At 57.1% G+C, this 27958-nt stretch overlaps 10 protein-coding genes across 10 annotated transcripts; 3 read left to right on the top strand and 7 right to left on the bottom strand.

The window, feature by feature from the left end:
- Positions 1–555: 555 nt before the first annotated feature.
- Positions 556–1603, bottom strand: SLS55_009205 (uncharacterized protein; the record flags this gene model as incomplete). Its single annotated transcript, XM_066780608.1, has 3 exons — positions 556–1346; positions 1496–1503; positions 1596–1603. The coding sequence occupies 3 exons, from the start codon at positions 1601–1603 to the stop codon at positions 556–558; spliced, it is 807 nt and encodes a 268-aa protein (XP_066629837.1).
- An 82-nt stretch (positions 1604–1685) lies between these two features.
- On the bottom strand, positions 1686–2272 carry SLS55_009204 (uncharacterized protein; the record flags this gene model as incomplete). Its single annotated transcript, XM_066780607.1, has 2 exons — positions 1686–2155; positions 2269–2272. The coding sequence occupies 2 exons, from the start codon at positions 2270–2272 to the stop codon at positions 1686–1688; spliced, it is 474 nt and encodes a 157-aa protein (XP_066629836.1).
- Positions 2273–4793: 2521 nt separating this feature from the next.
- SLS55_009203 (uncharacterized protein) lies at positions 4794–6017 on the top strand (the record flags this gene model as incomplete). The annotated part of the gene is made up of 1 exon (XM_066780606.1): positions 4794–6017. The coding sequence occupies one exon, from the start codon at positions 4794–4796 to the stop codon at positions 6015–6017; it is 1224 nt and encodes a 407-aa protein (XP_066629835.1).
- Positions 6018–6694: 677 nt separating this feature from the next.
- Positions 6695–7513, bottom strand: SLS55_009202 (uncharacterized protein; the record flags this gene model as incomplete). Its single annotated transcript, XM_066780605.1, has 1 exon — positions 6695–7513. The coding sequence occupies one exon, from the start codon at positions 7511–7513 to the stop codon at positions 6695–6697; it is 819 nt and encodes a 272-aa protein (XP_066629834.1).
- A 676-nt stretch (positions 7514–8189) lies between these two features.
- On the bottom strand, positions 8190–9756 carry SLS55_009201 (uncharacterized protein; the record flags this gene model as incomplete). Its single annotated transcript, XM_066780604.1, has 2 exons — positions 8190–9590; positions 9748–9756. 2 exons carry the CDS (start codon positions 9754–9756, stop codon positions 8190–8192), a joined length of 1410 nt encoding a protein of 469 aa, XP_066629833.1.
- A 770-nt stretch (positions 9757–10526) lies between these two features.
- SLS55_009200 (uncharacterized protein) lies at positions 10527–11586 on the top strand (the record flags this gene model as incomplete). Its single annotated transcript, XM_066780603.1, has 2 exons — positions 10527–10531; positions 10626–11586. The coding sequence occupies 2 exons, from the start codon at positions 10527–10529 to the stop codon at positions 11584–11586; spliced, it is 966 nt and encodes a 321-aa protein (XP_066629832.1).
- Positions 11587–12007: 421 nt separating this feature from the next.
- Positions 12008–13021, bottom strand: SLS55_009199 (uncharacterized protein; the record flags this gene model as incomplete). The annotated part of the gene is made up of 2 exons (XM_066780602.1): positions 12008–12755; positions 13017–13021. The coding sequence occupies 2 exons, from the start codon at positions 13019–13021 to the stop codon at positions 12008–12010; spliced, it is 753 nt and encodes a 250-aa protein (XP_066629831.1).
- Positions 13022–15408: 2387 nt separating this feature from the next.
- On the top strand, positions 15409–16499 carry SLS55_009198 (uncharacterized protein; the record flags this gene model as incomplete). Its single annotated transcript, XM_066780601.1, has 2 exons — positions 15409–16322; positions 16379–16499. The coding sequence occupies 2 exons, from the start codon at positions 15409–15411 to the stop codon at positions 16497–16499; spliced, it is 1035 nt and encodes a 344-aa protein (XP_066629830.1).
- A 5336-nt stretch (positions 16500–21835) lies between these two features.
- SLS55_009197 (uncharacterized protein) lies at positions 21836–23134 on the bottom strand (the record flags this gene model as incomplete). The annotated part of the gene is made up of 1 exon (XM_066780600.1): positions 21836–23134. One exon carries the CDS (start codon positions 23132–23134, stop codon positions 21836–21838), a length of 1299 nt encoding a protein of 432 aa, XP_066629829.1.
- A 1250-nt stretch (positions 23135–24384) lies between these two features.
- SLS55_009196 (uncharacterized protein) lies at positions 24385–26976 on the bottom strand (the record flags this gene model as incomplete). The annotated part of the gene is made up of 2 exons (XM_066780599.1): positions 24385–26894; positions 26973–26976. The coding sequence occupies 2 exons, from the start codon at positions 26974–26976 to the stop codon at positions 24385–24387; spliced, it is 2514 nt and encodes an 837-aa protein (XP_066629828.1).
- Positions 26977–27958: the final 982 nt, after the last annotated feature.

Below are 27958 nucleotides of genomic sequence, written 5' to 3'. Positions count from 1 at the left end.
CCCTTTGGATTCAACCACTAAGCTCTCGTCAATTACTTAAACCGCACGGCACAGCCTTCTATCCTCGTCCTCGGCCCACGCCTCACCGCCCACGCAGTGCTTACACCACAACAACGCGTGCGGATCGCGGCGCCGCTTAATCTCGCTCAGCCTCCCGTAACTCGGCCCGTACAGCGAGTCCTGCCAATCCGGTTCATTCTCATCGCACTGTTTCTCACCCAAGACGTGTCAGCGCATCCTCAGCCTTTCTTCCCCCCTAAAAAGACAATATATAGTGATTGGGCACGTACCTCGTTGATATACGCCCCCGAACCGGGCCCCGCCAGCTCCCTCAGCGCACCGCCCACTTCGTGCGTCATTGCGTGCTCGGCCTCGCGCGCGGCATCGGCGGGCAGGGCGTCAGACCAGGAGTTGTCGACGATGAGGTGCACGACGGCGTCGCGCCAGGCGGGGTGGAGCGAGGTCGAGTTGGATGGCGGTGAGGTGCGGGGCGTGACGAAGCTGCCGACGATGCGGTTGGCGGTGATGGGGCCCTGGGGTGGTGGTGGTTTGGCGTCAGCAGGATGGGAACAAGGGAGAGGCGAAGAGTCTCATCGATATGTATGCAGGGAGCAAGAAAGAAGAGGAAGAAGAGAGACACAGGAGCATCCCACCACTCACCTTTTGCGGCACCAACCCCGGCCCCACGCGCTCCAGCGTCCTGGCCAGCGCCTCCTCGTCCTCCAGCACCACCTTCCGCGAAATCAACCGCGACGTGCGCGCGCCGCCGCCCTTGCCCGCCGAATCCCCCGGCGCCGGCAGCGCCGCGTACAGCTCGCTCCACGTCCCCACGCGCGCCGTCAAGCTAGCCGTCGCCGTCGTCTGCTCATTGTCAAACCCCTTCTCCAGCGCCGTCGCAAACCCCCGCCACGCCGCCTGCACCGTCGCGTTGTCCTTCTCTAAGTTGAACAAGCTCAGCCCGAAGCTCGGCGGCTGGGCGCCTTTCTCCGCCGGCGCCGCGAGCACGTAGTACCCCTGAAAGCCGGCGTCGTGCAGCGCCGGCAGCAGCGCGTGCGCGCGCGCCACCGTCGCGTACCAGGCCGTGCTGTTGGTGGATGTGCTGCTGCCGTTGCGCGCGGCGATGTTGACGGTGCCCAGGTTGACGAAGGGCTCCGGGTACGCGGCCATGGTCAGGCTGAGTACGACGCCGACGGTGCCGCTGCCGCCGCCGCGAAGTGCCCAGTAGATGTCCGTGTTCTGGCACGCGTTGGCGGTGACGAGCTCGCCGGTGAGGGTGACGACGGATGCGGAGAGGATGTTGGACGCGCCGGTGCCGTAGGTCGTCGTCATGAAGCCGTGGCCGCCGCCTGTGGCCCAGCCGAGGACGCCGACGTCCTGTTTCGTTGTTGTGTTAGTCGGCGTTTCTCGGGGGGAGTGGGCTGGAAGGCCTGCTTTTGCTTACGGGATTGGTGCCGCCGACCATGATGGCCTTGTGCTCGCCGGCCTTGGAGAACACTTCGGCGTCTTGCGTGCCCGCGCCGACGGTGGCCGCCATGTGTGCGTCGGGAGAGTTGGCCGGGCAGCCTGCGGGGATGAAGCGGTCGTGAAACTCGAACCCCTTCATGTGGTGCGTCCAGATGCTGTAGTCCCCGGGGTGTCAGTCTCTCAAGGATAGGAGTAGTGGAGGAAGGTGTTGTCCATTTCACTCACGAAAGACTGCCGTGCGCAACGGCTCTGTAAGAGCTGTGTCCCGTGTTCTTGACGTTCAGCCGCAGATTGTGGTCGATGGCGAACTTAACGGCGGCCTGCACATGGCCCGCCTCCGTCGCGTTGACCACGTACGGCGGGTAGTTGCCGATAGAGCAGCCTTTGCTGCCGGCATTCGGATCGCCGGCGACGCTGGTCCCGTTCGGGTAGATGGGGTTGCAGCTGTTGTCGGCGGCCTGCGGACCAGGCACGCTGGCCGGGTCGTTGGAGTGAAAGGCGGAGGTCGTCCAGCTGGACATCAGCGCCTCGCACGCCTCGGGATCGTAGTTTGCCTCGGACGAGTAGCAGACGGAGGCGGGCAGCTGCGTGCGGATGAGGCGGCCGGAGACGGTGGCGTTCAGGGAGGCCCAGGCCGAGTCGGACGGCCAGCAGGGATCAGCGGGTACCTGTCGAAATGTGAGGCGAGAAACTAGAAGATTGGTAAGGCCATGCAGCGACTGACGCATTTGCAATTCGAGGGAGTGTCTGCCGCATTGCAGGGAGGTAAGAGGCAAAGGAATGCCGAAATGCTGTGCCAGATACGCATGGTCGATTCGAGACTGTTTGCGTAGGCAGAAAGATGTTCTGTGAATTGGAAGAGAGAACTTGCAGGGTCAGAGGTATAAGTACTCTCAGGGGGAAGGTCAGTGTCAACTACTACCCGTATTCGGTGTAGACCATAGACCATATGTTTGGCCAAAGTAGCCGTCACGTTTCTACATGATCGCGAGGTGCACCGCGGGTAACCTGAGGCTCAGCTGTTCCGACCGATATCCGCAACTTATTGGCTCTGTTTCCGTTTTGTGCAGTAGTTCTTTGGAGATTAAGGCTGAGAAAACAGTTTTAACCAATTGTCAGTTTTACGTATACAGCGTCATTTTGCGTATAGTGGATCCACTTCTTCTTCGAACAGGCCATCCGCCGCTGCGCCATATTCTTCGGGTGGCCTAGCTTATGAACTGTTCCTGGAGCATCCACTTCATTCTACCGCAGCATCCGTCAGCTGCTGCTTTTTCCGAAGGGGATACTGCTCTTACCCGTTCATTTCGTACTCGTTCCCCCGTTCGTTCGTATTCGCTCAGTCATGTTCATTCCGAGGAACCAATCAAACCTTTCCTGAACCTTTTGGGGCAGGAACGGAACTTACTAACCAAGGCCCGGCACAGTGCGGCAACCAGACCACCGACTTCACGCGCATCGTCAAGCTCAGCACCGACCTCATCTTCGACAACCTGGGCAACAACCGGGGGGACGCTTTCGCGCAGTGCAAGCTCCGGAGCTGCTTGCACGAGTGGGACGTCCTCGGCGCAGGCGGCTGGCCACTCCTGCACGCCATGCCCATAACCGAGACGCTCGAGTGCACGGAGTTCGAGGACCGCGTCTACGCGCTGCTGGGGCTGGCGACCGAGGCCGACCGCAACTTCGTCCAGGTCGACTACTCCCGCCCTTGGGAAGAAATCCAGACGGCGCTGGGTTCCGACACCGTTCGATTCTCGGCTGACCTGAAGACTCTTGCGTTGAAAGGGATTATGGTGGATGAGGTCCAAAGTGCGCACCCAGCGCCGCTCCAAGGGGATGAAGCTGCGTGGAAATCCACTTGCGACGAGTAGAAAGAGATTGCACTGGAAAAGATGAAAGCCTATGCAAGTCCGGAAGATCGCTTCGAAGCCTTCCGCAAAACGCTTTGTCGGGGGGACTATCGTGATTGCGACGGTGTATTGAGAGCGACTTGCGGCGAGGCTTACCAAACATAGATCTCTGGCCAGGTGTGGCACGGGAAGGGTAAATATTGGAATGCTAAGGCTGACCGACGAGATTTAGAATAAGGTTCGCACGTGGAAGTAGGTTACAACTAACGGAATTATATGGCGCTGAGCCACGCTCGGAGTTGATTGAGCGGATCTCGGTCTTTGTATATTTTCGATCAAATAATCCTGCCTTATATGTTTCCAAGGCACAATTGATCGCACATCACTAATCAGCACGACCAGAAGTATACGAGCCTTTTTAACCATCACTACGTGGAACAGACCTACTTATTGGTCAAGCGCGGCATTTCCGTGCAGATCTGTCGCGTGAAAATGCCGAAACAAAAGCTTGTTTTACCGAAATATGCCTTACCAGCGACTAGTTTCAGAGCGGCGATGAGTAAGCAGTTTCTCCGACACTGCCGCAACGCACGTCCAACGGTGCCCCCAATACATTTCTACAAGAGCGCCTACAAGAGTGCCTCGCCGCACAAAAAGACATGATGCCGCGAATACGAGAAAAAGTAGTCGGAATGGCACTATGTTTAACAACGGTGGTTTCAGCCACACTAGACCTTCCCCTGGCAGAGCTGTCTACCCAAAGGGTCGCGCCTATTTCGAGCAAACATAGGACAATGGATTGCAGATCTAAAACTTTAGCGGCGGCTATCGGTAATAGCCTTACAGGCTAATCCAAGAATGATCTCCTTACCGGGCCTCTTAATCAACTGTCCCTCGTATCTGCAGGCGAAAGAATTAAGGGAACACAACTATATCCCTGCCCTTTTGTAGGCTTATCCCTGCCGAGGAGAGCCTCATACAGGAACATTTCTACGCGATAGATACGTCCGTCTTCACTCAGCCGACTTTCTTTCGATACGCGGGAATCCGGCGCGTCCCGGATTATGCCTTTTTCGTATTCGCGATTGCTGAGCTCGTGCCAACGAAAGTCACTGCGCCACACCTACTTAAACGCCTTTAAGAACTACACTCTAGAGCGGGATTAGGAACCCAATCTCACGAAGGCTCGAGCTTTTTTACATGTCCGAGCACCGGATGTAGCCATTGTTCGTGTTCGCGAGGCAGTGTGGCTGTTGCCACGCCGCAGGTTATGCCGTTTCTTGCCATTGCTAATTGTCTACGACGGGACTGCTACCGCGCTTGATGTATTTCCTTTGCTTTTCCCCTGTTGTTTTTCGCGGACCTTGCTAGCGGCGGCTATATTACCAGTACCCGTGGCGCTCATTAACGATGCGCCAATTCTCCTTCAACATTTCTTAATTAGTCTTTGTTAAGAACACCTCACTCATTAAACCCATCATGCCCTCTATCTCTACTGTCGTTCCTATCCCGCTTTTCAGCCTGTCGCGGCTGATCCGCAACATCTTGTTTGGAATAACCCATTTCCTCGTGGGATCAGTTCTCTACGATTGCGTTCACTGGATTGCCCATAACTCGGGCCGGTCTTCCTCCCATACCCTCCGATACATCGCACGGATCCATCGGTACCACCACGTCTACTTCGACCGCAACCTAAAATTCAACGAGGCCTACAGCGTCCGAAACGCTGTTTACCATCTATCTCTAGAGCTTGTCTGCCAAATAGTCGGAACCACGCTTAGCTGGCTCTTCACCCGACTTCTCGTGTCCGACCCGGGCATGACCTCGAAAGAGGGTCTGGCCCTGGTCCTAGCCATCCAAACCGCGCGCTCCCTCGACGTCGCGTGGATCGAAGGCCGCGACTCCAACCACATCCCGTACACGCGCGTCCCCAAGGATCCCCACTTCCTGTTCGTCGGGCCCGAGTACCACGCCCTGCACCACGTCGATCCGCAGAACTACTTCGGCTCGATGGTGCGCGTGTTCGACTGGCTCTTCGGCACCGCCGTCACGCTGCGGAACCGGCGCGTCGCCATGACCGGATCGGGCGGGGCCCTCGGGCAAGCTCTCACCGAGCAGCTGGCGGCGGACCGAGTAAAGTGCATCCGGCCCCTTCAGTTCGGCGTGGACTGGACGTCCGACGACTACGCGGCCCTCGCTCCGATCCTGGCCGACACGGATGTTCTGATCCTCGCGCACGGAACGAAGAAGGCGGACAGCGCGCTCGATGCCAACTGCAAAGCAGCCGTTGCCATGATCGAGCTCTTCAAGCGGGTGCACCGGGGGTCGAGCACCAAGATGCTGCCGGAGGTGTGGTACGTCGGCAGCGAGGCCGAGTTGCACGGGTCCTGGACGGACGACATGCGGAGCTACACGGACTCGAAGCGCGCATTCGTGCCGTATGCGCGTGCCTACTACGACGACGAATCTTTTGTCTACCGCCACATTGTCCCTGCTGCCTTCGCGTCGAAGATGGGACCGGCCCTGGTTTCGGCGCGATGGGCGGCCAAGACGGCGCTGTGGTGGATTCACCGTGGCGCGAGGTATGTTCCGGTTACCTATACCGGGTTTGCTTTTGCGAATTACTTTCGTTTCATGTACTGGGTGAAACCTCATCATAAATCTCTCCCTACAGGCGACGCAGCCTTGAGGTTGAGAGATTAGAGTGAGGAGAGATTATGTGAGGCACGTGGCATGGATGGATTTTCAGGTTCCCGGTTCCATGCGGATCCATGTGCAGCCATCTTGAGTTTTCAGACGTAGTTACTGTTTAATTTGCATAAGCGTAGTCAACAGCAGAATCGGTAGTGTCACTTTGGAGCAGATGTTTGAGTGATCAGGCCTAATCGATCATCTATGCAAAAGTCTAAAAAGGAAAAGTCTATACGATTAAGCTTGCTGCCTGTCGTCATGGAAGATGCAATTCCTGACCGGCGAAGCGACATCACCGAAGCCATCTTCCCTTCACCCTACCCGGAATCGGCGTCGGCGGAATTGAGCTCGTCTGGCGGTTCATCGCCGTTGCAAAACGAGGCCGACCCACCATCGGCCGTTGCAGCCGCCTTCACTCGCCGCTCCTTCTTTTCCGGCGAGTCTCTGGAGAGGCTTACGTTTCCATCGGACTAAAAGACACTAGAGAGCGCCGTCGGCCTTGCGATTGCCAGCAAATAGCCATGTACGAGAGGCCGGCGGTTTAAGAAACTTTTTTGTTTGCTCGTAAAAGAATTAAAGGCAGTTATTTATGTCGTAAAAGCGAAAAACGTAACACGTTTAGAATACTAGTTATCTTTATTTTTTTTATTGCAATACTATATACTCTAATTAAACGATCTATACGGCGCTTAGCATAAGCGCTTTACACTCCCCACAATCTCCCCCAGCGGCCTGCAACCGCCCGGCATGCCCTCTCCCGGCCCCTCGGCCTCCTCCTCGGTCATCATGGCCTTCAACATGTCGGCTGCCGCGGGCTGTTTTCCAACAAGACCGCGGCCGGCGCCGCCAGCTCCCAGGGCGGCGTCAATCTTAGCCAGCATGGTCTCACTCAGCTGGGCGACAATCAGCACCTGCAGGCCGACGTTGCCGCCGAGCTGGAAGCCGCCGAGGGCGAGGCCGGGGAACAGCGGTGGCAGGGCGGCGGAGCGGAGGGGCGGGGGAAAGTTGCGGAGCGAGGCGTCGATGCAGGCGAAGATGGTGCGGTATATGCGGCGGAGGGCGGCGTAGCAGGCGAGGATGGAGAGGGTGGTGGGGATGTCGGGGCGCAGCAGCTCGTCGGAGCCCGTGACAGTTGGGGCGGAAGGAGATGAAGGCGGCGCAAAGTAGTGCAGGATCTCCAGGAGCTGGGCCGACGTGGTCAGCATGCGGCCGATGGGCACGTTGCAGCCGCAGTTCTCGTGGGCGGCGGCGTCGGCGCGGAGGGCGGTGATGGACGACTCGGTTGCGACTCTGGAAGCGCGCACAGTGCTGAGGTCGGCCAGCAGTGCCGAGTGCAGCTCTCCGAGCTTTTGGAGGCATTCCTGGCGCCTGTCGGAGGGCGGAGGGGGATGACCAGGCGTGGATGTGTCGACGGGCAGAAAGGCTTGGAAGTCGAAGTCGAAGTCGCCGTCGAGGAATGGCGCGTCGAGGAATGGCGCGTCGAAGGTGGCGGGAGCCTGGGGCTGCATGGATGGCGTCCAAGAACAGTCGGATGAGGGCGTGGGCTGCAGCTGGTCCTGTTGCTGCGGCGTCGGGCAGTGAGAGCGTGGCAGCCGCGGCCGGCCTGTAGGCATCGCGCAGCCGGTGCTGCAACGGGCGCCGGCTTTGAGGCATCGGCGGCACTCGCTCTGCTGGGCGTCGCGTTCGCATCGGAGCTTGTGCTTGCGGCAGCGGTCGCATGCCGATCGTCGCGATGCTCCGTCGTCGGAAGACATGTTGGTGGGTGTAGGAGGAGGCGACGTCCAGCTGCGCCGCCGGAGCTTAAGTTTGCCAACACTCCGCTCCAACTACCCAGCGATCGCCCCCACCATGGTCAATGCCTCCCATCATTGTCCCGCATCTTCTTTCTTGTTTCCTTCGTTGCTATCCGTCCAGGCTCCTCTCAAAGCAGGCCTATGACAACTAAGAGAAACATTTGAAATTATTTGAGATGCTTGGTGCGGCCCCGGCTGGAAAGTGTCAGAGCGAACCCCTTCGGAGGGTTTTTGCGCCACATCCGTATCAGCCACTCCGAACTCCGACATTCCGTTACAAACATCACTGAATTCATGTGCAATGGTTCGGCACGCAGATCATCGGCTGGGAAATATATCAAATCTACTGGGTAGTCTTGCAAGAGCACGTCTTCCGTCGGGTCAATTATCTTTACAGGGTGCCGTTTTCCGTGGCATTCACATCATCCTTCTTCTTCTCAAGGCCATGCTCGTTTTCCAGCTCCGTTCTTAGCTTGAGCTCCTTCTCGAACACGGTCGCAAGCAGCGCCGTGCCCGCAAACACGACAGCAACCGCCCAGCTCCTGCTCAAACTGCGTGCATACACGCCAACAATCTGGCTCCTCAGCGGCTCCTGGAAACCGTTGATAAAGTCCCTCGACGCGCGCTCGTAGGCCTTGCCATTCACCAACGCCGCCCTGACGCCCGCATCCTCGACCCCCGGCAGCAGCTGATCGAAGCGGTTGTTGAAGATGGCAGCGGGTATCGCGATGCCCCAAACCGTCGCGATGCTGCGTACAAAGGCGAGCGTGGCCGTCGTCGACGCGGCCTCGGTCTCGGGCACGCCGGCCTGGATCGCCGGCAGCAGCGTGCTGATGACCGCCCCCAGGCCCGCCGCCACCAGCCCTTGCAGGACGACCCAGACGGCCGTGGGCGTGCTCGCGTCCAGCACCGACAGGCTTCCAACGCAGACGGTGACGACGACCATGCCGCCCAGTTTGATCGGCTTGTAGCGCCCGGTTTTGGCAACCACCCCGCCGGCAATGGCGGCAAAGGGCGCGAAGATGGTGACCGTGGGGAGCATCATAACGCCGGCACGCGTGGGCGCCGCCCGCTTAACGGCCTGGAAGTAGACGGGCAGGAAAAAGGTGACCCAGTATGTGACGATGGAGTGCTGGAAGGTGACGAAGTAAGCGATGCAGGAGGTGCGGTTCGCGAAGAGACGCGGCGGGATGACAGGGTTTGCGGCGAAAGGGGAACGTTCGAAGAGGGCAAAGAGGACCAGGCCGAGGAGGCCCAGGATGAGCGGCACAAGGGTGTGTGCAGATGACCAGGCGTAACGGGTGCCGCCGTAGGTGACGGCGAAGAGCATGGCGACGGTGGCACCCATGATGATAGCATTGCCGATGTAGTCGATGCGCTTGAGTTTGTCAGCGAGAGAGGCGTCGTTTCGAAAAGCCGTGCGAAGGAAGGCCCAGAGCATAGCCAGGGCGAGGCCACAGAAGGGCAGGTTGAAGTAGAAGACCCAGCGCCAGGATGTATTGTCGACGATGGCGCCGCCAACTACAGGCCCACAGGCAGAGCCGACGGTGACGATCATGAAGAGCAGGCCGACGTACATGCCGCGCTCACGCAACGGCACCAGATCGCAAATGATCACGTCAATGAGCATGTTGAGCCCGCCCGCGCCGATGCCCTGGACGGCGCGGCCTGCTATCAGCATGGAGGAGCTCGTTGCGCCCCCGCAGATGCCACTGCCGAGACCGAAAATTGCGACGGCGCCCAGCATGTTCCATCTCCGCCCAAATATGTCAGCGAGTTGGCCGTATAGCGGCTGGACCGCAGCGCTGTCGTAGGAAGAGTCAGCGAATAGTTTCCATGAGAGTTCTGTGGGCTTACCTGGTGAGGAAGTAGGCATTAATGACCCACGAGTAATTTTCTCCGGGACCAAGATCGCGCGAGATGGTCGGCAGCGCCGTGGATAGAATGACGCCCTCCATACCGCTGATCAGTGCGGTGACAGCAAGACCGGAGAAGATAGCCCAGAATCTCCATCCGTATTTCTGCCTCTTTTCTGTTCCCTTTTTAAGGGCCGTGTCTCCGCTTTGGTGCAAGCCAAATTCGTCCTCATCGCTCATCGAGTCTAGTGCGTGGTTGTTGCATTCCATTGTCTGGTCGATGGGTGAAGTACTTTCAACGTGATGAAGCAAGAGTAGAAAGAAGTGAAAAACGGCGCAGGCGTGGCTGTCACTGCAACGACGTACAAGTGCGGTTCTGGTGGAGAATAAAAGAGCTGGGGATCTGTAAGAAGGCTTTGCAGCTAGGGAAGTGCTTATATAGCTGCGAGCAATGCCATTTTGCTTGCTCGGAAGACTGCGCTGCCTGAATAGGCAATTTCGGAGTAACGTGATTCGGAGGCTTTCTTAGTCAGCTCCGAACTATTCGGACATGGCCCGATATATCGACCGCCTTTGCACAGTGCATTACGACGGGTTGGTTTCCTTGCCGCGAAAAACTTCCTAGTTGCAAGAAATATCTTATCCCACTACCGTGTACCCAAACAGTCTGTCTCCGAGGCCGGAGATATCAGGCAAACGATATCCGGCGACCCACCAGCAGCGTGCGTCGACGACGATTACCAATCAACTGCCTCTCCACTTTATTATATCGCTATGTACCCCGCTTCATCGACGACGACAACAACAACAACAACATACTACAATGTCGGGAAAGTCAGTCTTCATCATCGGACCCGGCTTTATCGGCTGGAATGTCGTCGATCTCCTGGTCGCCGAAGGCTACCACGTCACCGGTCTCGTGCGCCGCGAGCAGCACGCCGCCGGCATTAGAAAATCCGGCGCGCAGGTAGTCTTCGGCGACCTGGACGACCAGCCGCTTATCACCAAGCACGCCGCGAACTCCGACGTGTGTGCTTGCCCCCCTTAATCCATCCATTTTCATCTCCTCCAACTAACCACATCAAGATCGTCATCCACACCGCGACCGCCGACCATCTCGCGTCCGCCGAAGCCGTGCTCGCCGGCGTCCGCCAGCGCGCCGCCGCCGGCCAATCCACCATCTACATCCACACGTCGGGCACGTCGCTGCTCGACGACCAGGCGCTCGGGGCGTACAAGGGCGACAAGATCTACACCGACGCCGACGCCGCGACGATTGACGGGCTGCCCGACACGCAGCCGCACCGCTTCGTCGACCTGGCCATTGCCCGCGCCGCTCGCGAGGAGCTCGGGGCCAAGGCCAAAATCGCCATCATGATCCCGCCCGAGATCTACGGCTGGAACGAGAGCCATGGAAGGCTGACGATTCAGCTGCCGACGATTGCGCGCTTTGCCCTCGTGCGCGGCTGGGCCGGCCATGTTGGGCCGGGGTTGAGTGTGGAGTCGCAGATCCACGTCAAGGACCTGGCACGCGCTTATGTTGTGCTGCTGCATGCGATGGAGGAGAGGGAGGATGGAGCGTGGCTGCGGGAGAATCCCTACTTTTTCTGTGAGAATGGAAGTGAGTTTAGCTGGAAAGAGGTTGCGGAGAAGGTTGCGGAAAGTCTGGTCAAGGCAGGGAGGTTGCAGAAGGCCGAAGTGAGGAGTTTTGAGAGGGAGGATTGGGATCAGCTCTTCGCGGCGGGGACGGGGCCAGCCATCGGGCTGAATTCGAGGAGTAGAGCTGTTAGGTTGAGGGAGCTCGGGTGGGCGCCCCGGGAGAAGAGTATTTGGGAGAGCTGGGAGGAGGATGAACTGCCCGCCGTGTTGAGGGAGTGGGATGCGCGGCCTGAGGGGGAGAGGACGAGTGCGTATACGATGCGTGTGGTGTGAATCAAGAATTGTACGGGAAGAGAGTTTGGAAGCCTGAGAACGGGGGAGCAAAACGAGTAATGGATGCCGACAGCATTTCCACCTGCATCCTCAATTCCACATGTTTCCAGACGGCCGCAACCAACACTAATCCCCAAACCAGAGCTGATCCGGATCACGGTTTCGGAAAACTCTGGAGATGTGATCATGGCTGCTGTGCCGAAAACCCTTACCGTGTAGTCCGAAATTGCCATCACATCACGCATACTAAGATATAAGAAAGGGAAAGGCTTTTTTTATAATAGAAGAAACCTTCTAGAAAGATATCTAAGAAGTTCTCTAATTTTTTTTCTTGATTTTTTTCAACAATGAAGACTAAACAATGGAAGCAACGATACACAACAAACAATGCGCGATCAAACAATAAAAGAGAAATGTGGAATCAGCGCGCTCCACCATCACACTCGGTAAGGAACTCCCGAATCCTCTCCACGCTGTACCAATCGTTCTCGGGCCCCGCATGCGTGAGCTCGGGATTCGTCCACTCACAAGCCGTCCCCTTGTTGGACATGCCCTGACCCATGGACCTGCAACAATCGAAGTCGATGATGACAGGCACGTCGTCTTCGTCCATCATGATGTTTTCCGGAAAGAGGTCGCAATGCACCAGGCCGAGCGAATGGAGGTGCTGCACCCCGGCCTTGATGCCGCGCATGAACTTCTCCACATCGAGAGGCCAGGACCATGGGTCGTCCAGCCTCTCCTCCAGCGTCATCCTGTACTTGCGGAAACAGAGACCCGTGATGTACAACTCATCGCCTTGTCCGTCAACCTGGCTCACCTCGCATCCGTAATACGTGGCCACGTTGGGATGCGGGCCTGCTGCCTTGATCACCTCGCACACCTTCGCCTCGCTCTGCACTACATCGGCGACATCCACGTCTATGCCCTTCTCAGGTGAGTACTGGAAGAGGGTTCTCGCTCGCTTTACGTACCAATTGTCCGGGATCGGCGTCGGCGCGCGTGTGACGGCTGTCGAGTCGAAAGGCGGGTGGATTAGGGACGGCGGCACTGGGATCATGCTGTCCAGGAACTGTTCCGCACGGATCTGGGCATCGCCCAAAAGCTGGTCGGGGGAGCGGACGTAGTAGTACTGGATGTTGCCGCGTCTGAGGATTACTCCCGAGTGGCTGAATACGTACTCTTCCGGGGTTGCGTCTGGATGGGGCATCTCATATCCCTCACCCAGCCGCACCACCACGAGCGCTGCTGTCGATTGAGAGACCATCGCCTTGGAATCTTTGACTTGATGAGGGAAACATGAGCAGGACGCGAGAGGGCTTTTATAATATGTTCTGGCGTTGGCGTGTCGTTGAACAAGTCCCTTGTTCGGAAATAAAGAGCTGAACCTGACCCCATCCGGATGCTGTTTGGTCGGCATTCCGACGTACTTCATCGCAGAGTGACCTGTGAAAATCTAATAATACAGTGGTGTTGGTAACAGAATGAAGCCCGCGGACACCTCTCCAACGTTTGCATGACTGTTCCTGCATGAAACTGCTCACATTCGGCTTAGTAATTTGCGCTGGTGACTACGAAATCAAACACTCGCTTTCCTGGCTGGTCGTGTACCATGCTGACCCACATGAATGGTTGTAGCATATTCTGCATGCCTTTCCACGAACTCACGTTGCATAAGTTGGTGTTGATGAGCAACATACTTCTCAGCCATTCGTCACCGACAACGTCAAATACCGATACAGCTCCAACCATCAACAGCCAAAGCAAGAACGGTGAGGAGATATTGTGGGATGCCATCGATATAAGGCATTCTTTGAACTCAGGAGTGAAATGAGGGTGGGCCGAGCCCGGATAGCTCCTGGGGAGGAAAATGGTACATGAGAAAGCGAGCAGGCCGAGGCGGATCGCCTCGTTGCTGGAGCTGGCCTCGAATCGCACGTTGAGGAGGCGATACATGACGGAGGCCATGGTTTCCAGTAGGATTGCCATGGAGATACGCTGTCGGGTCACAGCAGCCGAGTTTATCGCCGTGCAGAACTCCGAAATGGCGGTCCACGCACGGGCGAGTCCATCGTCGATGCCATCGAAAGACATGGCTGAGTCATGGCGGGAGCGCGTGGCGGCTGACTTATGCAGGTTGAATAGCGACGTCAGGTTTGGATACGGGACGAAGGGATCCGGTGACGAGGTGGTGTTGAAGATGACCGGAGTCGTTCCATTCTGCAATGCTATGCTTATATCACACCTGCCACGGTCACCGTTTATTCCAAATTGTTTGGAGTTTGGGGTCCTTACCGAAGTATCTCGACCAAGAGCTTCCTGTTACTAGTGAATCCGGCCACGCCGCCTCTCAGGTTGACTATCTTGCAGAGGCCTTCCATGTGATGCCTGGCCGTATCGGAGTCTCCTGTCATCAAAGCATAGCCGGCGAGGTTCACAACGGCTGCGGCTGTGCTGTTGGAAAGGGTTTCTTGGTCGTCATTGCGAGCCATCCGTTGGCGAAGAAACCTGAGCGCCTTTACGACATGCGTCAATGTCTGCCGGTCAGTAGGAGCGAGCTTTTGAGGTAGAACAGTGTCAAAAAACCCCTGCGACACGACAACCAAGGCGTGAAGATAGGCTGGGTCTAGCGATATAGGCGCTACCCATCCCTCAGCAGGGCTCTCGAAGAGTATGCAGGCCTCCAGAGGGAACAAGACTTTCTTGGCAATGGAGGAGACTGATTGGAGATTGGGTGAGCCTTTCTCCAGCGAAAAGTGGAGGTCGGAAAGAACGCACAGTGAAGAACAACCTCGAGTCTCCCAGGCTCTACAGTGTCGGCGAACCGGATCGATGACAAGTCCGACCCAAACTTGCGGGGCACAGTGAGCGGGAGAATGGAGTGAGGCGTCGTGGCAGATGCAGCCGAAGATCCCCCCAAGGCCTGGTCGTGTCTCGAGACATCTGTGGCTGATGTCTCGTGTTCAAGGGACGACGGATCTTTGCCCTCTGTAGCTTTCCTCTTCCGAGAGACTCGGGTTCTCCCCCGGTTCTTCCCTAGCATGACATGGCTCCGGATGAGCTTGCGCACCTCTGGATTCGCCTTCTCCACATCGGTCGATACCACGAAATGCAGTCCCGCTAGTAACTCGCGTAAGTTGAGGCCAACGAAAACAAGTTACTAGTTGAAGACTCGCTTACCTGGCCGCTGGACGGTAGCCATGATGGGGGGCGTGCTCCGGAGTTCGCCACTTGAGTCTTGGATGGCCACAAACGGAAACGAGGTCTGACGAACAAGGCGGCTGTGATGAGGCAAGCAAGACTGCAGGGAGTTGCTAGTGCCTCTACGCCGCGTGGCTGACGATGCCTTGTGCGAGCGGGAGGCAGTTGTTGGGATGGAAGGACGACACGGTGACGAAGCGAAAGCCAAAGCTGACGGGTGCTTGCGGATTGAAAAGCGATGAGATTGTATTCTGGATTTGGCTTAGCTTGTGCTTACTCCCGTGGCGCCCTCCAGCAAGATTGTATTCTACTTCGGGCATAGCTCCTCAGATGGGCCCGGGAAGGATTCTCGACTAATCCTTCAACATTCGCCATCCAATCAAATGGACTGGTGTAGACTTGGACATGGAGCAGAGCTAAGCTCGAATCAGCATACAATCTATCATTGTGTTGGACTTGTTTGGCCATGGTACGGATTTCACGGACTGGCTGGCTGGGAAGCAGGGGCAATGTTCTGCATAAATATCATCGTTCTCTCGCGATTGCAGAACAGTCTATTATTTCATTCGCATTGACCTCTGCACCATCAAAGGCCACAGCAGTCGGCGCATCACCGTCTCAATGGTTGGCTCAAAAGACCTACAGCCGTCAACTGCCCCCTTCTACCCCAACGTCTTTTTTAGCAACCAGTTCTGCGCCGAGCCGCAATGGCCAGCTCCAGAAACGAGTCTTGTGGGAAAGACAGCCATCATCACCGGAGGCAACGGCGGGCTTGGCTATGAGGCCGGGCTGCAACTTCTGGGGCTCAAACTGTCTCGTCTAATCCTCGCTGTGCGTTCGACCGAGAAAGGCGAAGCAGCCGCTCTCAAGCTCCGCGCGCTGTGCCCCGAAGCCAGCGTCGATGTATGGCACTTGGACATGAGCTCGTACGAGTCCATCCAAGCCTTCGTCCGCCGCGCCGAGACGCAGCTATCCCGCATCGACATGGTCCTCCTCAACGCCGGGCTCATCCGGCTCACCTTCAACGCCGTCAAGAGCACCGGCCACGAGGAGTGCCTCCAAGTCAACTACCTCTCGACCGTCCTCCTCGCCACGCTTCTCCTTCCCCTCCTCAAGGCCAAAGGTCCGCCAGGCACCGAGCCTGCGCGTCTGACAATCGTCAGCTCCGCGCTCACGCTCGCTGCCAAGATCCCCAACCGGAATGCAAACCCGCTGCTGCCGTCCTTTGACGATCCGAAGTCGTTCGACCGCGATGAACACTACAACTCGTCCAAGCTGCTCGCGCACATGTTTCTCTGGCGGCTCGTCGACTTCGTGTCCGCCGACGACGTCGTCGTCAACCTGGCCGACCCCGCCTGGTGCAAGGGTACTGAACTGATCCGCGATGCCACGGGGGTGATGAGGGTCGCTGTCAAGATCTTCGGCACCCTTACCGGTAGGACGAAGGAACTGGGTGCGTCGTGTTTTGTTGACGCCCTGGTGAGTAAGGGGAAGGAGTCGCATGGGTGCTTCCTTATGAGTTGGCAGATCCACCCGTAGGTTTTCCGTGTTCTCTCGATCTATGCGGGTTTTTTACTGACATTTCTCGTAGTTTTGCTGCTTTTTTGTACACGCCTGAAGGGAAGGTGGTGACCGAACGGGTTTGGGAGGAAACGCTGGCCGAGCTGGACTTTGCCAATGTCCGCGCTATCTTGGATTCTATGCGAGGGTAGTCGGTCAATGTTGATGGCACAGGGGGAACGATAGGTGAACTTCACGGGTGGTGTGGTGCTATAGAATAGGTGAACCGACTATCCAGACGTTTCCCTACAGTATTTCACCAGCCGCTACGCAGGAATTCCAGCCGGCCTACTTTGCAGATGGAATAAGGTTTAATTTTCTATAGTAACGTAAACCATTCAAAGCCTTCGATGTCTTCCATTGTGAAATCGAACTGAGAATGATTGTGCAGATAACAGTCCCCGACCATTACGAATTTGCCCTCCATTTGTGGGCGCAATACAAATGGATACCGTCCTCCGGGGAAACATACGATTAGGTCTCCGGATCTTGCTCCAGGCAGGCATAAGCCCATTGATCCTCTTTGGGTGATAAAGAAGCATCTGCCATAGCAGACATTCTCAATATCGCTCAAGTAGCTTCCAGCATCGAACCCTATCAATATCTTCCAACGTCTCCATTTGTACCACTCCACAATCACTTCCAGCTCAGTGAAGGACGCTTTGTCGAATGACTTTAAGATGCCAGTGCCAAACTCAGCATACCATTCTAAAGCTTTAGACAACTCCCAGCCACTATTGTCTATTGGATCTCCCTTCTTACTCGCCCGGAGTGTGTTGAAGAATGCTGCAGTGATAGACTGAGAAAATTGCTTTTGCCGAAGCCGCACGGCGAGTGATTCCCACTTCTGCATAACCTCCATGAACGCTTTTTTTCCAGGCGCGTACGCAACATCTGCTACGAGCTTATCGCCGACGGCATTAACGGCGTCGATGTTGCAGCCTCTCAAGCTCATTTCGGATCCAGAGAAGCTTAGACAAGGCGGAGTGCGTATTATGTATTCGCTGATAGGGTTCATAGGATAGCTCAACCCATCAAGAACATTAGGTAATGGAATGATCGGCGTCGGGGTGCTGAAATCTGGAACCTAAGAAGGCAGCGGTTGTTTTCGTCCACGGTTTCCAAACATATGTAGTAAGACTAGACTATTCTCCTGTTGGATGACTGCCTGGGTGAATCTCGTGTATACAGCTTCGAGACTGATGCCGTAGTCTACTGGGATCAACGGATGCTTGAACAACCCTAAAAGGCCGTATACCTTGTCTTTTGGATCAGTCGCGTGACAGAGTCGGCTATGTCGAATGATAGATGTTACTCTAGAATTGGGACCAAGTTTGTCCAGGTTGGATATATGGGTCGAGCCATGTACCTCGTTGAGCGCTTCTAGCGCGTCTTTTATCTAGCCGGACGTGGGTCTGAGCAGTAGTGACCAGTCTTCTGCGTCCTGACCGCAGACGACAACAGCATCACGGCTCAAAGCCTTTTCTTGGATGGTCCAGGTCCGAAAGAACTAGCGCCTTCGACATAGCTCTTGGAAAGCTTCGTCGGTTCGTCCAACGTACCGAGGTGGATCGTCATCTGGTTCGTGGTAAGGGTAAGGGCCATCACGATATTTTTTCCACATCCGCAGGTGTTGAAAGACAAGGTGGGAGCCGTCCGCTTCTTCGCCGATCCAGATGACTACTCGACTGGCCGACTTGTAAATGTCCTTCATGATGCCAACTTGTTGATTTCTCTCATCGAGATCGTCTTGGTTGATGCATATCGCGTCAATCCAGAGTAGTCTTGGCTCGGTTGGTAATCGAAGTCGGCACAAAGCCGCCCACAGATTGCGTGTAACCCCAAACTCTACGTCATGAAGAGAAATGGATACCCTGTCCGTAGAACCACCCCAGACGTAGGACAAGGCCTCGTAACTCGGTTTCTGAGCCAGGTCGGCGTGAAAAAGGATACCCTTGATAGGTTCTTGCATGTGCTTTGAAGGCTGGAGAACAAGTAGCCGAATGCTCCACGGGCCCTCGATTTTTCCATATGAGAATTCTGACCCATGTATGGACGAGATTGTAGGCGGTGCAGTGGGCAGCGGTATGTGTTCCCTCAGGGGCATGTCTCCACAGTAGTGCTCTGCAGGATGTCTGTTCCTTAGTACAGATACCTTCCGTTCACGGTCATTCTTGGTGGAAGGTAAAAGATGCCGGTGACTCTCTGAATTCCCCGATAACTCAGGTGGCAGCATGGAAGGACGAAGCCAAATCCTCGGCTTCTCAGCATACTCCGCACCCGCTTCTGGGTTGATGTGAAGAAGCAACAGCTGAAACATCTCGAGATCATTTCGGTCATCACCTCTGAGACATTCTTCGCAGAGTCGATCTCGAAGCAATTCACTCACGATTTGTTGGAAGTCATGAGACCCAGATGCAGAATCTTGAGAGAGAACCATGTCGACTATCTCCAGATTGGAACCTTGGCCAGTGGACCGCAAGACTTCTGTGAGTATAGCGTGACGTATGCCAAAATATCGAGAGCCGCGGCCATACTCTGTGACCAAGTACCTGAGCACGGCATTGCTCGCATCACGGAGGACGAGGCCGAATCTTTCTGAAGGTGCCGAGGGCCCGTAAGTCTCATCCAACCACTTGAGAAGGTCCAGCGAGCTGCAGCGGATGGCGTGCGTCTGGAGTTTTCCGGGATCCAGCGCGGCACCGGTTTCCACGAGCGCCTGCGCCATGCGCGGAGACCCGGCGCAGAGAGGCACATGCTCCAGCGGCACCCTCGAATTCATGATTCGGCGCACAATGTCCATCCTGTCGCACTTAGCGGCTTCTTCGAGCAGCAGGTGGGCATCGCGGTCGCTGGCGCCGGCGTCCAGCATCGCTTCGCAGGCGAGGAAAAATCCCGTCGGCCGTTTCTCTGGCGGCAGGTCTGAGTATGAAACCCATGCGGCCGCAATAGCGGTACAACGGTACTTTTTCCCTTCTCTGCCGTTGTATGTGCATGTCCAGGTGGGCCGGCAGCCGTTGTGGAGCAGGTGGAGAACGACGAGGTGATGGCCCTGCAGGACCGCTGCGTGGAGGCCGGGAGCAAGATGATCCATGTAATCGCCTGCTAGGCGCCGATCCGTGTCGAATTGTAGACCGCGTTCAAGAAGCAGACGGACGAGATGCAGTTCTCCCTCGTGACATGCGGCCGTGAGCAATGATGTTCCAGCAGGGTCGTCCAAAGGTAGACTGAGCCCGGATTCGACCAAAAAAGTTACCATCGAGAACCACCTCGAGTAATCGGAAGTATTGCTCCCGTACCTCCGTGCCATCACTTCCATAGTTCTATAGAACCTACAGAACCCAGACGCTGCAACGTGCAGCAAATTCCACTTTCGTGGTGTAGATGAGGCTGTAGGCGGGGAGCCAGAAGGGACTTGGTCGTGGAGAGTTGAGAATTCTGCGCCTTGGTCGATGAGGAATCGGAATGTCTGCGGGTAGCCGTGCAAACAACAGTAGTATAGGGGTGTATTTCCACCGTCGTCGAGACTGTCAACTCTGGCGCCGTGGCGAACAAGGAGTCGAGCCACGGCCAGCATCGCTTGATCTGGTTGCACCCCATTCTCGGGCGTCGGCTTGACGATGCGGTGGCATTTCTCGAACGCGGCCGGATAACGCTCATACCCGTGATAAGTTGCAGAAATTGCAAGCTGGAGAATGTCGTGCTCGCTACCCAGAACTGTCTGCGTCTGGTCTTTTGCTAAGAGTGTCCTCAGAACATCCTCATTGCGCGCGCTGATGGCAGCTCGCACAGCCTCAACGTAGTATGGCGTGAAGGTTGAGCTAGCTTGACTCGCCCGGAAACAATCATCAAGCGTCTTCTTCTCGTGCTCGAACAATGGACGAGTGCCGAGTTTGCCATGATTTGTAGTACACTTTACCACCTCAACGAGTTTGGTTCCCGCCAGCTCTGCACGCTCATGCTGGGCAGCATCTCCTTCGGAAGTGGCTTTGTTGAACTCGGTCGCCATGTCCGTCCATGGGGGTCGCTTGCTGATTGTTTTGAACTTATTGGATTGCCTTTTGTCGAGGCCTACGCGCGTTATAAGCGCTACGCTAGATATTCTTTGGGCTTCTCCACTAGGCTGATTATTCCGACGCTGAAAGGCTTGTAACAGACGTCATATGTGCCAGACCAGACCGGCAACTTATCCCTCCATGGAACCTTGTTCAACTGTCAAATTAAACGGTGTAACTGAATCACCGATGCGTGGCCAAGGGAAGATGGTTGTACGTGCATAGTGTCCAGCCGCTGCTCGTATAACCGTAGTAAAGGCTGCCTTGCTTCGTCGCTTTCCACACGCCAGTCAAAGACCAAGACCTCACAGGCCTCAGCCTTGTGAATGGTTCGTGCTGTTTCACGGCCTCCTCTTCTCTCTGCAAGTGGCTTGCCATGTTCTTTTTCTGTTGCTCTACGCAGACCATTCCGAGGAGTCATCCACGACGAATCGAGTCTGCTCCGTGCTGCGGAAAGCGGTTGTACAAGGAGCCCAGCCGTGACGTCGCGTTACGTCACCTTTTGACCCCGCGATATATGCTCGATGATCGGCAGGGCCTCCTTCATGAGGCTGGGGGGTTGTTTGCTTCATAGATCGATTAGGTTTAGCTTAGTTTGCTACCAGGTGGTGCTATGGAGCACAACCAGCAGCCTTCACTAATCGATCATCCTGCTTCACCATCACACGACATGACCATACCACTCCGGCAACATGCCGTCAAACCACTTCGTCAGCCCAGCTCAAAACCAGCCGTGGGATCCGATTGGCCAGCTGAGTGGGACAGCAGAGGGACCCTGCTAGCGGCAAACGTGGCCGTGGCGCGTGTGGAGATACACGGCCGGTGGAAGAGGGCGGTGCAAGCCATCACCGATGCCGTGTATGACCAGGCTATCGTATCAGTGGACGAAAATCTCCACAACGCCATTTCACTGACGACTGGCTAGTGTCGTGGGTCTTCCACCCGTAGACTTAATGGCTGATTCGTGGGGATGTAACGGTAAAGCACTAACTGTGGTTGCTCTGTGCTTCACGGTTCACTACTTTATCTCTCACACCTCGTCATGTAACATTATTACACTGTTGCATTTCAGTAGGCTCTACTTTATATGAGTTATACTCAAGCATCAGAGACGATACGTATAGAGCGTATTGCGGCGAAGTCATCGGAACAGGGAACGGACGGCCGTGCATGGTTGTCTAAGCTACCTAGTCTAAAACAACCGGAAGCCGCATGCAGTATGTTCTTTCTCTTTCGCGCTTTGGCTGGTTTGCTGTGCGAGGCGGGGATCACCCCCACCGATCGCGTCGTGGGGGCGGTGATAGACTTCGCGCTGCCGGGGTATATGTGGCGCAGCTCGAGAGATCAGAACGTGAATGCCTAATATTCAAGCATTGTAACATTCCCGGCATGTCAGAGTGTTTCATAATATTGCAAGGTACTGACAAAACAGATCACACGATAGCAGCCATAATCTCGTCGAAAACCGTGGCCAGCGCGGGTCCAACCGGCCACACCGGCCTCCTCTTGCACAGCTCCCCCGCCAGGAGCAGGAGGCAGCGCTCGTGATATCCCAAGTCCCTTTCCTGCGATTCCACAGTGCTGCCCATATCGAGTGCGTGATCCGGTGTCAGACGCCGTATATACCCCTCAACAGTCCTCGTCACGGCCCGCAGCGTCACGCCGGCAGGATCGAAGGAAGATTCGCCCGCCGAGTCCATATTCCGGCGCACGTATTCGACCACCAGCCTCAGCGTCTTCCAGATGGTGATGAGAAGCCTGATCGTCACCACCGCCACCCAAGGGCCCTCGTCACACACAGTCTCCGCACTACTCTGCTCCACGACGTGCCCCAACGCCGGCATGAGCTCGCCGAGAAGCCCGAGGCTTCCCGCAGCGTCCAGCTCCGAGGGTGAACCGCCCGAAGGGTGTTGCTGCTGCTGCTGCTGCTGCTGCATGGCGGAGCGCCTGCTGGCGAAGTAGCTTCCGAGCGTCAGGTGCGCATGGGTCGCCAGGCCGGCGGCGACGCCGTTGTCGACGATGCCGCCGATGAGCAGGTCGTCGGGCACGCAGAGGCTCGCCTTCACCGACGCCACCACCAGGTGCACCGCACCCCACAGGCCGGCGGCCGAGCTCCCACGGCCATCGGCATCGGCCGCGGCGCCCCGCAAGGCCGTGGTCCTCGCGTCCGCGATGGCGCGCAGCGCGGCGGCGACGTTCTTGTTCTGCGCCTGCGTGAGGATGTGGAAGAGCGAGGGGTCCGACAGGCTCGGGGGCAGCTGGTAGTAGCAGCGGGTGAAGTCCTGCACCAGGGCGTCCACGGTCGCCGCCACGCAGAGGGCGGCGAAGGGCGAGGCGGCCAGGGCGGCGGCGAGGTGGGGGCACGGGCTGCCGGACAGCAGGGACTGCGTGGCCAGGGCGAGCGACTTCGTGGCCGAGCCTTGGAATGCGTACTTTGTCGTTGTCGCGTCGAACGAGACGACCGCGCCGCATCCGTCTTGGTAGAGGCGCGCCAGCCAGGCTTTGGATGTGCTGGCCTCCCACAGGGTGGCGGCGTGCGGGAGCTCCCAGCCCAGCTCGATGGATGAGATCATGGGTCGGAGGTTGCATACTTTGAAGATGTGGAAGTCGAGGAACACCAATGCGTATAGGGACAGCTTGAGGGATTCCTTGGCGATGAATGCGGCCCATTTCGAGTGTAGTAGCTGCTCGTTGCAGTCCAGATTGGGTGACAGATCCGTCTCCCACGCCATCTCGTCCGCGGCTGTCAAGGACTGGTGGAATAGTTCCAGGTCTCTCATGTGCTTCAAGATCTCATTAGAGTGTACAATAGAGCGAGGGGTCAAATAACTCACGTCCACAATTGTCCGGAACATCGAGGGTGCCTTTTGGAACCTTGATCCGCTGTCTCGGTAGACACCGTATATTACATGCAAAACGAATGCTTGTATGACCCAGCTCTCACGTACTGCCTTTTGGTCCTCTACTACCTAGCTACAGTCAGTACCGCGCCATGAGTTAAGAAGGCTGATTGTACCAGTGCTTTCAGCTCTTTTCGACCGCACTCCCAATGGCAATCGGCTTCTTTCTGAGCCAGCAGGCGGTCGGACAACGGCGCAGTGGAGGCCGTGTGGAGGATTCCAATGGCGACAACTATTCTCAGAAGGCTGACTGGAGCTGTATTGTGGGAGAATGTTGGCTTGTGTAGGATGGGGAGCGAGTGGTGGAAGTAAATAAAGTACGAGTTGACCCTCTGCGTAATCAACTCTTCGGTCATTCTACAGAGTAGTTTAGGTATCGGGACTTGGGAATGCCGGATAGAAAGCCATACCCGAGTAACGCCGTTGCAGTCTCAGCATTTCCGACCTCAGACAGGGGTGAGCCAGATGGAAGGGCGATTTGAGGGACACTGTCCGGACTCAATCGCCTGGACTGAGAGTGTGACACATGGCCATTACACCTCTGAACGTGGCGCTTGCAAACGTCCCTCGAAGCAAGTCAGTCTGCGTTCGGCACCGGCAAGCGGCAATGGTACCTGCGATGGAACCGTGTACGGCACTTTGTGCATTCGAACTTGTGACGTGATGCGCCTCCATGTCCTGGACGGGCTTAGAACCAACGGAACCGTTCGTGTAATGATCGGACATACTGGAGGTTTTGTGTCGTTGCAAGTTCTCCTGTGGTCCGTTCCGTAAGCAGTCGGTCCATACTGTAAGCAGCTGCGCCCATATTCTTACACTTCTTGTGAATTCCTGCGAGCACACTCCGCATTGAAATGGCCGTGGAGCACTCATCGTACCAGTGTAAAGCTGTCTGATGGAAACGGGTGGGCCGGGGCATTTAAAGACTGCTGTGAGACTGTGCGGGGTAAGTAGATAAGATGTCGGTCCAGATCGCAAGGGCCCGATGCGATGTGCAATATCGTGTCTTAATGGTCTATCCAACGTGAAGCTAAAGTCTATCGGAAACGCACCGAGAATAAAAACACTCAAGCCAAGCATCGCTACGCCGACTGTCCCATGCTAGAAATAACATCCACGCTGCCGTTGCCGACAGCGACGAACTCCCTACCGCATCTATTCCCCACAGACGACACGGCCGGCTTCCTCGCCGCAGGAGATCCCCAACCGCCCCCGCCCGGGCTCTGGATGACCACCCGATCCCCCTTCCCGACGGCGGCGGTATTCTTCCCGCCCAGGTTGAGCACGCGGCCGTTCGCCTTGATCCACAGATTGCGGCCCCTCTCGCCGTCCATGCCGCCGTGCAGGCCGTACGGCGCGACGACCCTCCTCTCGCTCAGAATCGACACCTTCATCGGGACGCAGAACTCAATCTCCCGCACGATGCCGTCGCCGCCGCGGAACTCGCCGTCGCCGCCGCTGCCGGGGCGCAGGCAGAAGCGGCGCAGGACGACGGGGTAGCGGCGCTCCAGCACCTCGGGGTCGGTGATGCGGGTGTTGGTCATGTTGGTGTGCACGCCGGCGGTGCCGTCGCCCCAGGGCCCGGCGCCGCTGCCGCCGCAGATGGTTTCGTAGTAGCCGAAGCCGCGGCCAGTAGAGTCGTCGTCGATGCCGAAGGTCAGGTTGTTCATGCACCCTTGCGAGGCGGCAGACGCGGCGAAGGCGCGGAAGATGACGTCGACGATGCGCTGCGAGGTCAGCACGTTGCCGGCGCAGCACGCGGCCTCGCGCCCCGGCCGCAGCAGGCACGCGTCCGGCACGAGCACCCGGATCGGCCGGATGCAGCCCTGGTTGAGCGGGATGTCGTGGCTGACGAAGCAGCGCAGCGAGAAGATGATGGCCGAGTGCGTGATGGCGATGGGCGCGTTCCAGTTGCCTGTCATGGTCAGTAAGAATAACAGAAAGAATGATGAGTGAGAGGGCTTACCGTAGGCTTCCGGGCCGGTGCCGGTGAAGTCGAAGGTGGCGTCGCCCGTGGCGCCGTCGATGGTGACTTTCAGCTTGATGGGCGTGCCGTCGTCCATGTAGTCGGTGGCCTCCAGGCTCTGGCCCGCGAACTTCTTGTGCACGCCTCGTAGCAGCTCTCTAACCGCCAGCTCCGCGGCGCCTTGGACCTCGCCCATGTAGAAGTTCACTACCTCTTTGCCGTAGTCGTCGTACAGAGCCCGGATCAGCTGCGCCCCTCGGTGGTTCGCCGCCACCTGCGCCTTGACGTCGGAGATGTTGTCCTTAAGGCAGCGCGTCCCGCTGGAGCCTTCGATGTTCCCTGGCGCCATCAAGAGTGAGGTCAACTCGCCTTCCTTGAAGTGGCCGCCTTGCACGACTTTGAACGCCTCGATGACGGCACCCTCCTCCCACAGCTCACGCGAGTTCGGAGGCATCGAGCCGGGAAGCACTCCGCCGACATCCGCATGGTGGCCACGAGATGCGGTCCAGAAGATGATATTCTCCCCCGCACTGTCAAACACGGGCGTGATGACAGTTAGGTCAGGCAGGTGTGTTCCCCCGGCGATGGGAGAGTTGGACAGGATAACGTCTCCCGGGGCAAGGTCGCCCTTCCAGTGCTCAATCTGCCACTTCACCGCGTACGCCATGCTCCCGATCATGGCCGGCACGTGAGGGGCGTTGGCCACCAGGCCGCCGTCGGGGGAGAAGACGGTGCAGCTGAAGTCCAGCCGCTCCTTGATGTTGGTGCTGACGCTGGTCCGCTGCAGCGCCCGCCCCATCTGCTCCGCCACCCCCATGAACCGGTGCGCGAAAATCGACAGTTGCACCGGGTCCGCCTTCGTGCTGGAGATGGCCGATTTCTCGCCGTCAGTCAGGTCGATGACGAGCTTGTCGGCGTGAACGGCGGCCTCGGCGTTGGGAGTCAGCACGATGGTCTGCGTGTCGTCCAGGATCAGCGCCGGCCCGCTGACTTTGCTGCCAACATCCAGCCCGTTCAGCTGGAAGACGGGAGCGTCAACCCAGCCATGTTGCTCAAAGTACACCGGCCTCTGAGTTGCAGCTGGCGGGCTTGCCGTCTTTCTGGTTGGAGCGATTGCACCTGCGCCATTTGCGGACAATTCAATCGGGCTCTTGCCAATTGACCGGACCCTGAAGTCATCAACGATCACCGCGCGGCCCTCCGGTATGAACCCAAACTCCTGGAGATGAGCCTTCTTGAAAGCCTGAAGAGTGTCGCTGTTCTCCTTTTGCTGAACCATGATTGCCGTGTCGCTGCCGTGGAACCGGAGGCTGAGGTACTTCTCAGTCGCGATTCGAGCAGGCGAGATGCTTTGGCCAATGAGCACGTCCTCAGCCTTGCTCGATAGCCTGTCCAACGCCTCTGCAATGGCCGGGATAGACGTATCGCAGTATTGCAGCGCAGCAGGTTGGCGCTCCTCGTGCACGACATCGGCAAGCGCCATGCCGTACGCGGAGAGAATGGACGAATACTTGTGGATCAGGACCCGGCGTATCCCGAGAGTGGCGGCCAATTCGCAAGCATGCTGCCCACCAGCGCCACCGAAGGAGGCGAGGTTGTGAAGGCTGCTGTCGTGGCCCTTGGCCTCTGTCAAGATCCGGATTGGGCGGCACATGGACTCGTTGGCCACACTCACGAAGCTGATGAGAAGGTCAGGAGTAAAACTCATACGAATGCCGCAGCTACCATTGCACGTACCCTGCAGCGACTTCCTCGACCGTCAACTTTCGTTCTACCTCGGTGTTGATTACGGTTGTCAACTCGTCGAAGAGCCTCCGACTCGCCGAGATGTCCAAAGGCTCATCCGCATTTGGTCCGAAAATATGCGGGAAAGAATCTGCAATGGAAGGTTACTAACGAAGAACCTTTGTAGCCCTATGGCACACATCTTACCAGGGTTGATCCTTCCAAGAACCAGATTCGCATCCGTGATGGTGAGTGGCCCTCCCTTCCTGTAGCAAGCTGGGCCAGGATGGCTGCTCGCGCTCTCGGGCCCAACATTGAACAAGCCGTTCCTCCAGGACAGGATGCTTCCGCCTCCTGCAGCCACTGTGTTAATGTCCAGCTGGGGAGTCGAAATGACCACACCGGCGGTCGTGGTTTCAAACACATGCTCCAGCTCCCCTGCGAATCTGGAAACATCTGTGCTCGTGCCTCCCATATCGAAGCCGATCAAAGGAGTCTTGTCCGTGTCGTCGTAGCAGGTTCGCGCGTAGCCCACGACGCCGCCCGCTGGGCCAGACAGCACCGCCCTCAGCCCTGACAGTCTGTAGAAAGTGTAAGCAGACCATCCGGATTCCACGCTTGGCTACGTACCTCTTAAACTCCACCAGCCCGCCGTCGCTCTGCATGAACTCGCAGCGGCAATCACAGTGCTCCAGATCTTCGAAGCCCGATACAAACCCATCTATATACTTTTTGATTTCCGGCGTCAGATAAGCATCTGCAACTGCTGCATGCCCCCGGGGGACAATCTTGATGGTCGGCGAGGCCACGCACGAGAGGGATATCTGGGAAAAGCCAATGTCCTCTGCAATCTCACCAATCACCCTCTCGTGGTCGGGGAACGTGTACGAGTGCATGAGGCACACCGCCACGGAGCGATAGCCCTGGGCATACGCCGAGCACAGGTCTTTCCGGATCTTGGTTGC

The sequence above is a fragment of the Diplodia seriata genome (genome assembly GCF_021436955.1).
Source record: "Diplodia seriata strain FDS-637 chromosome Unknown scaffold_9, whole genome shotgun sequence".
Lineage (NCBI taxonomy): Eukaryota > Fungi > Ascomycota > Dothideomycetes > Botryosphaeriales > Botryosphaeriaceae > Diplodia > Diplodia seriata.
This window is presented reverse-complemented; position numbering and strand designations above follow the sequence as displayed.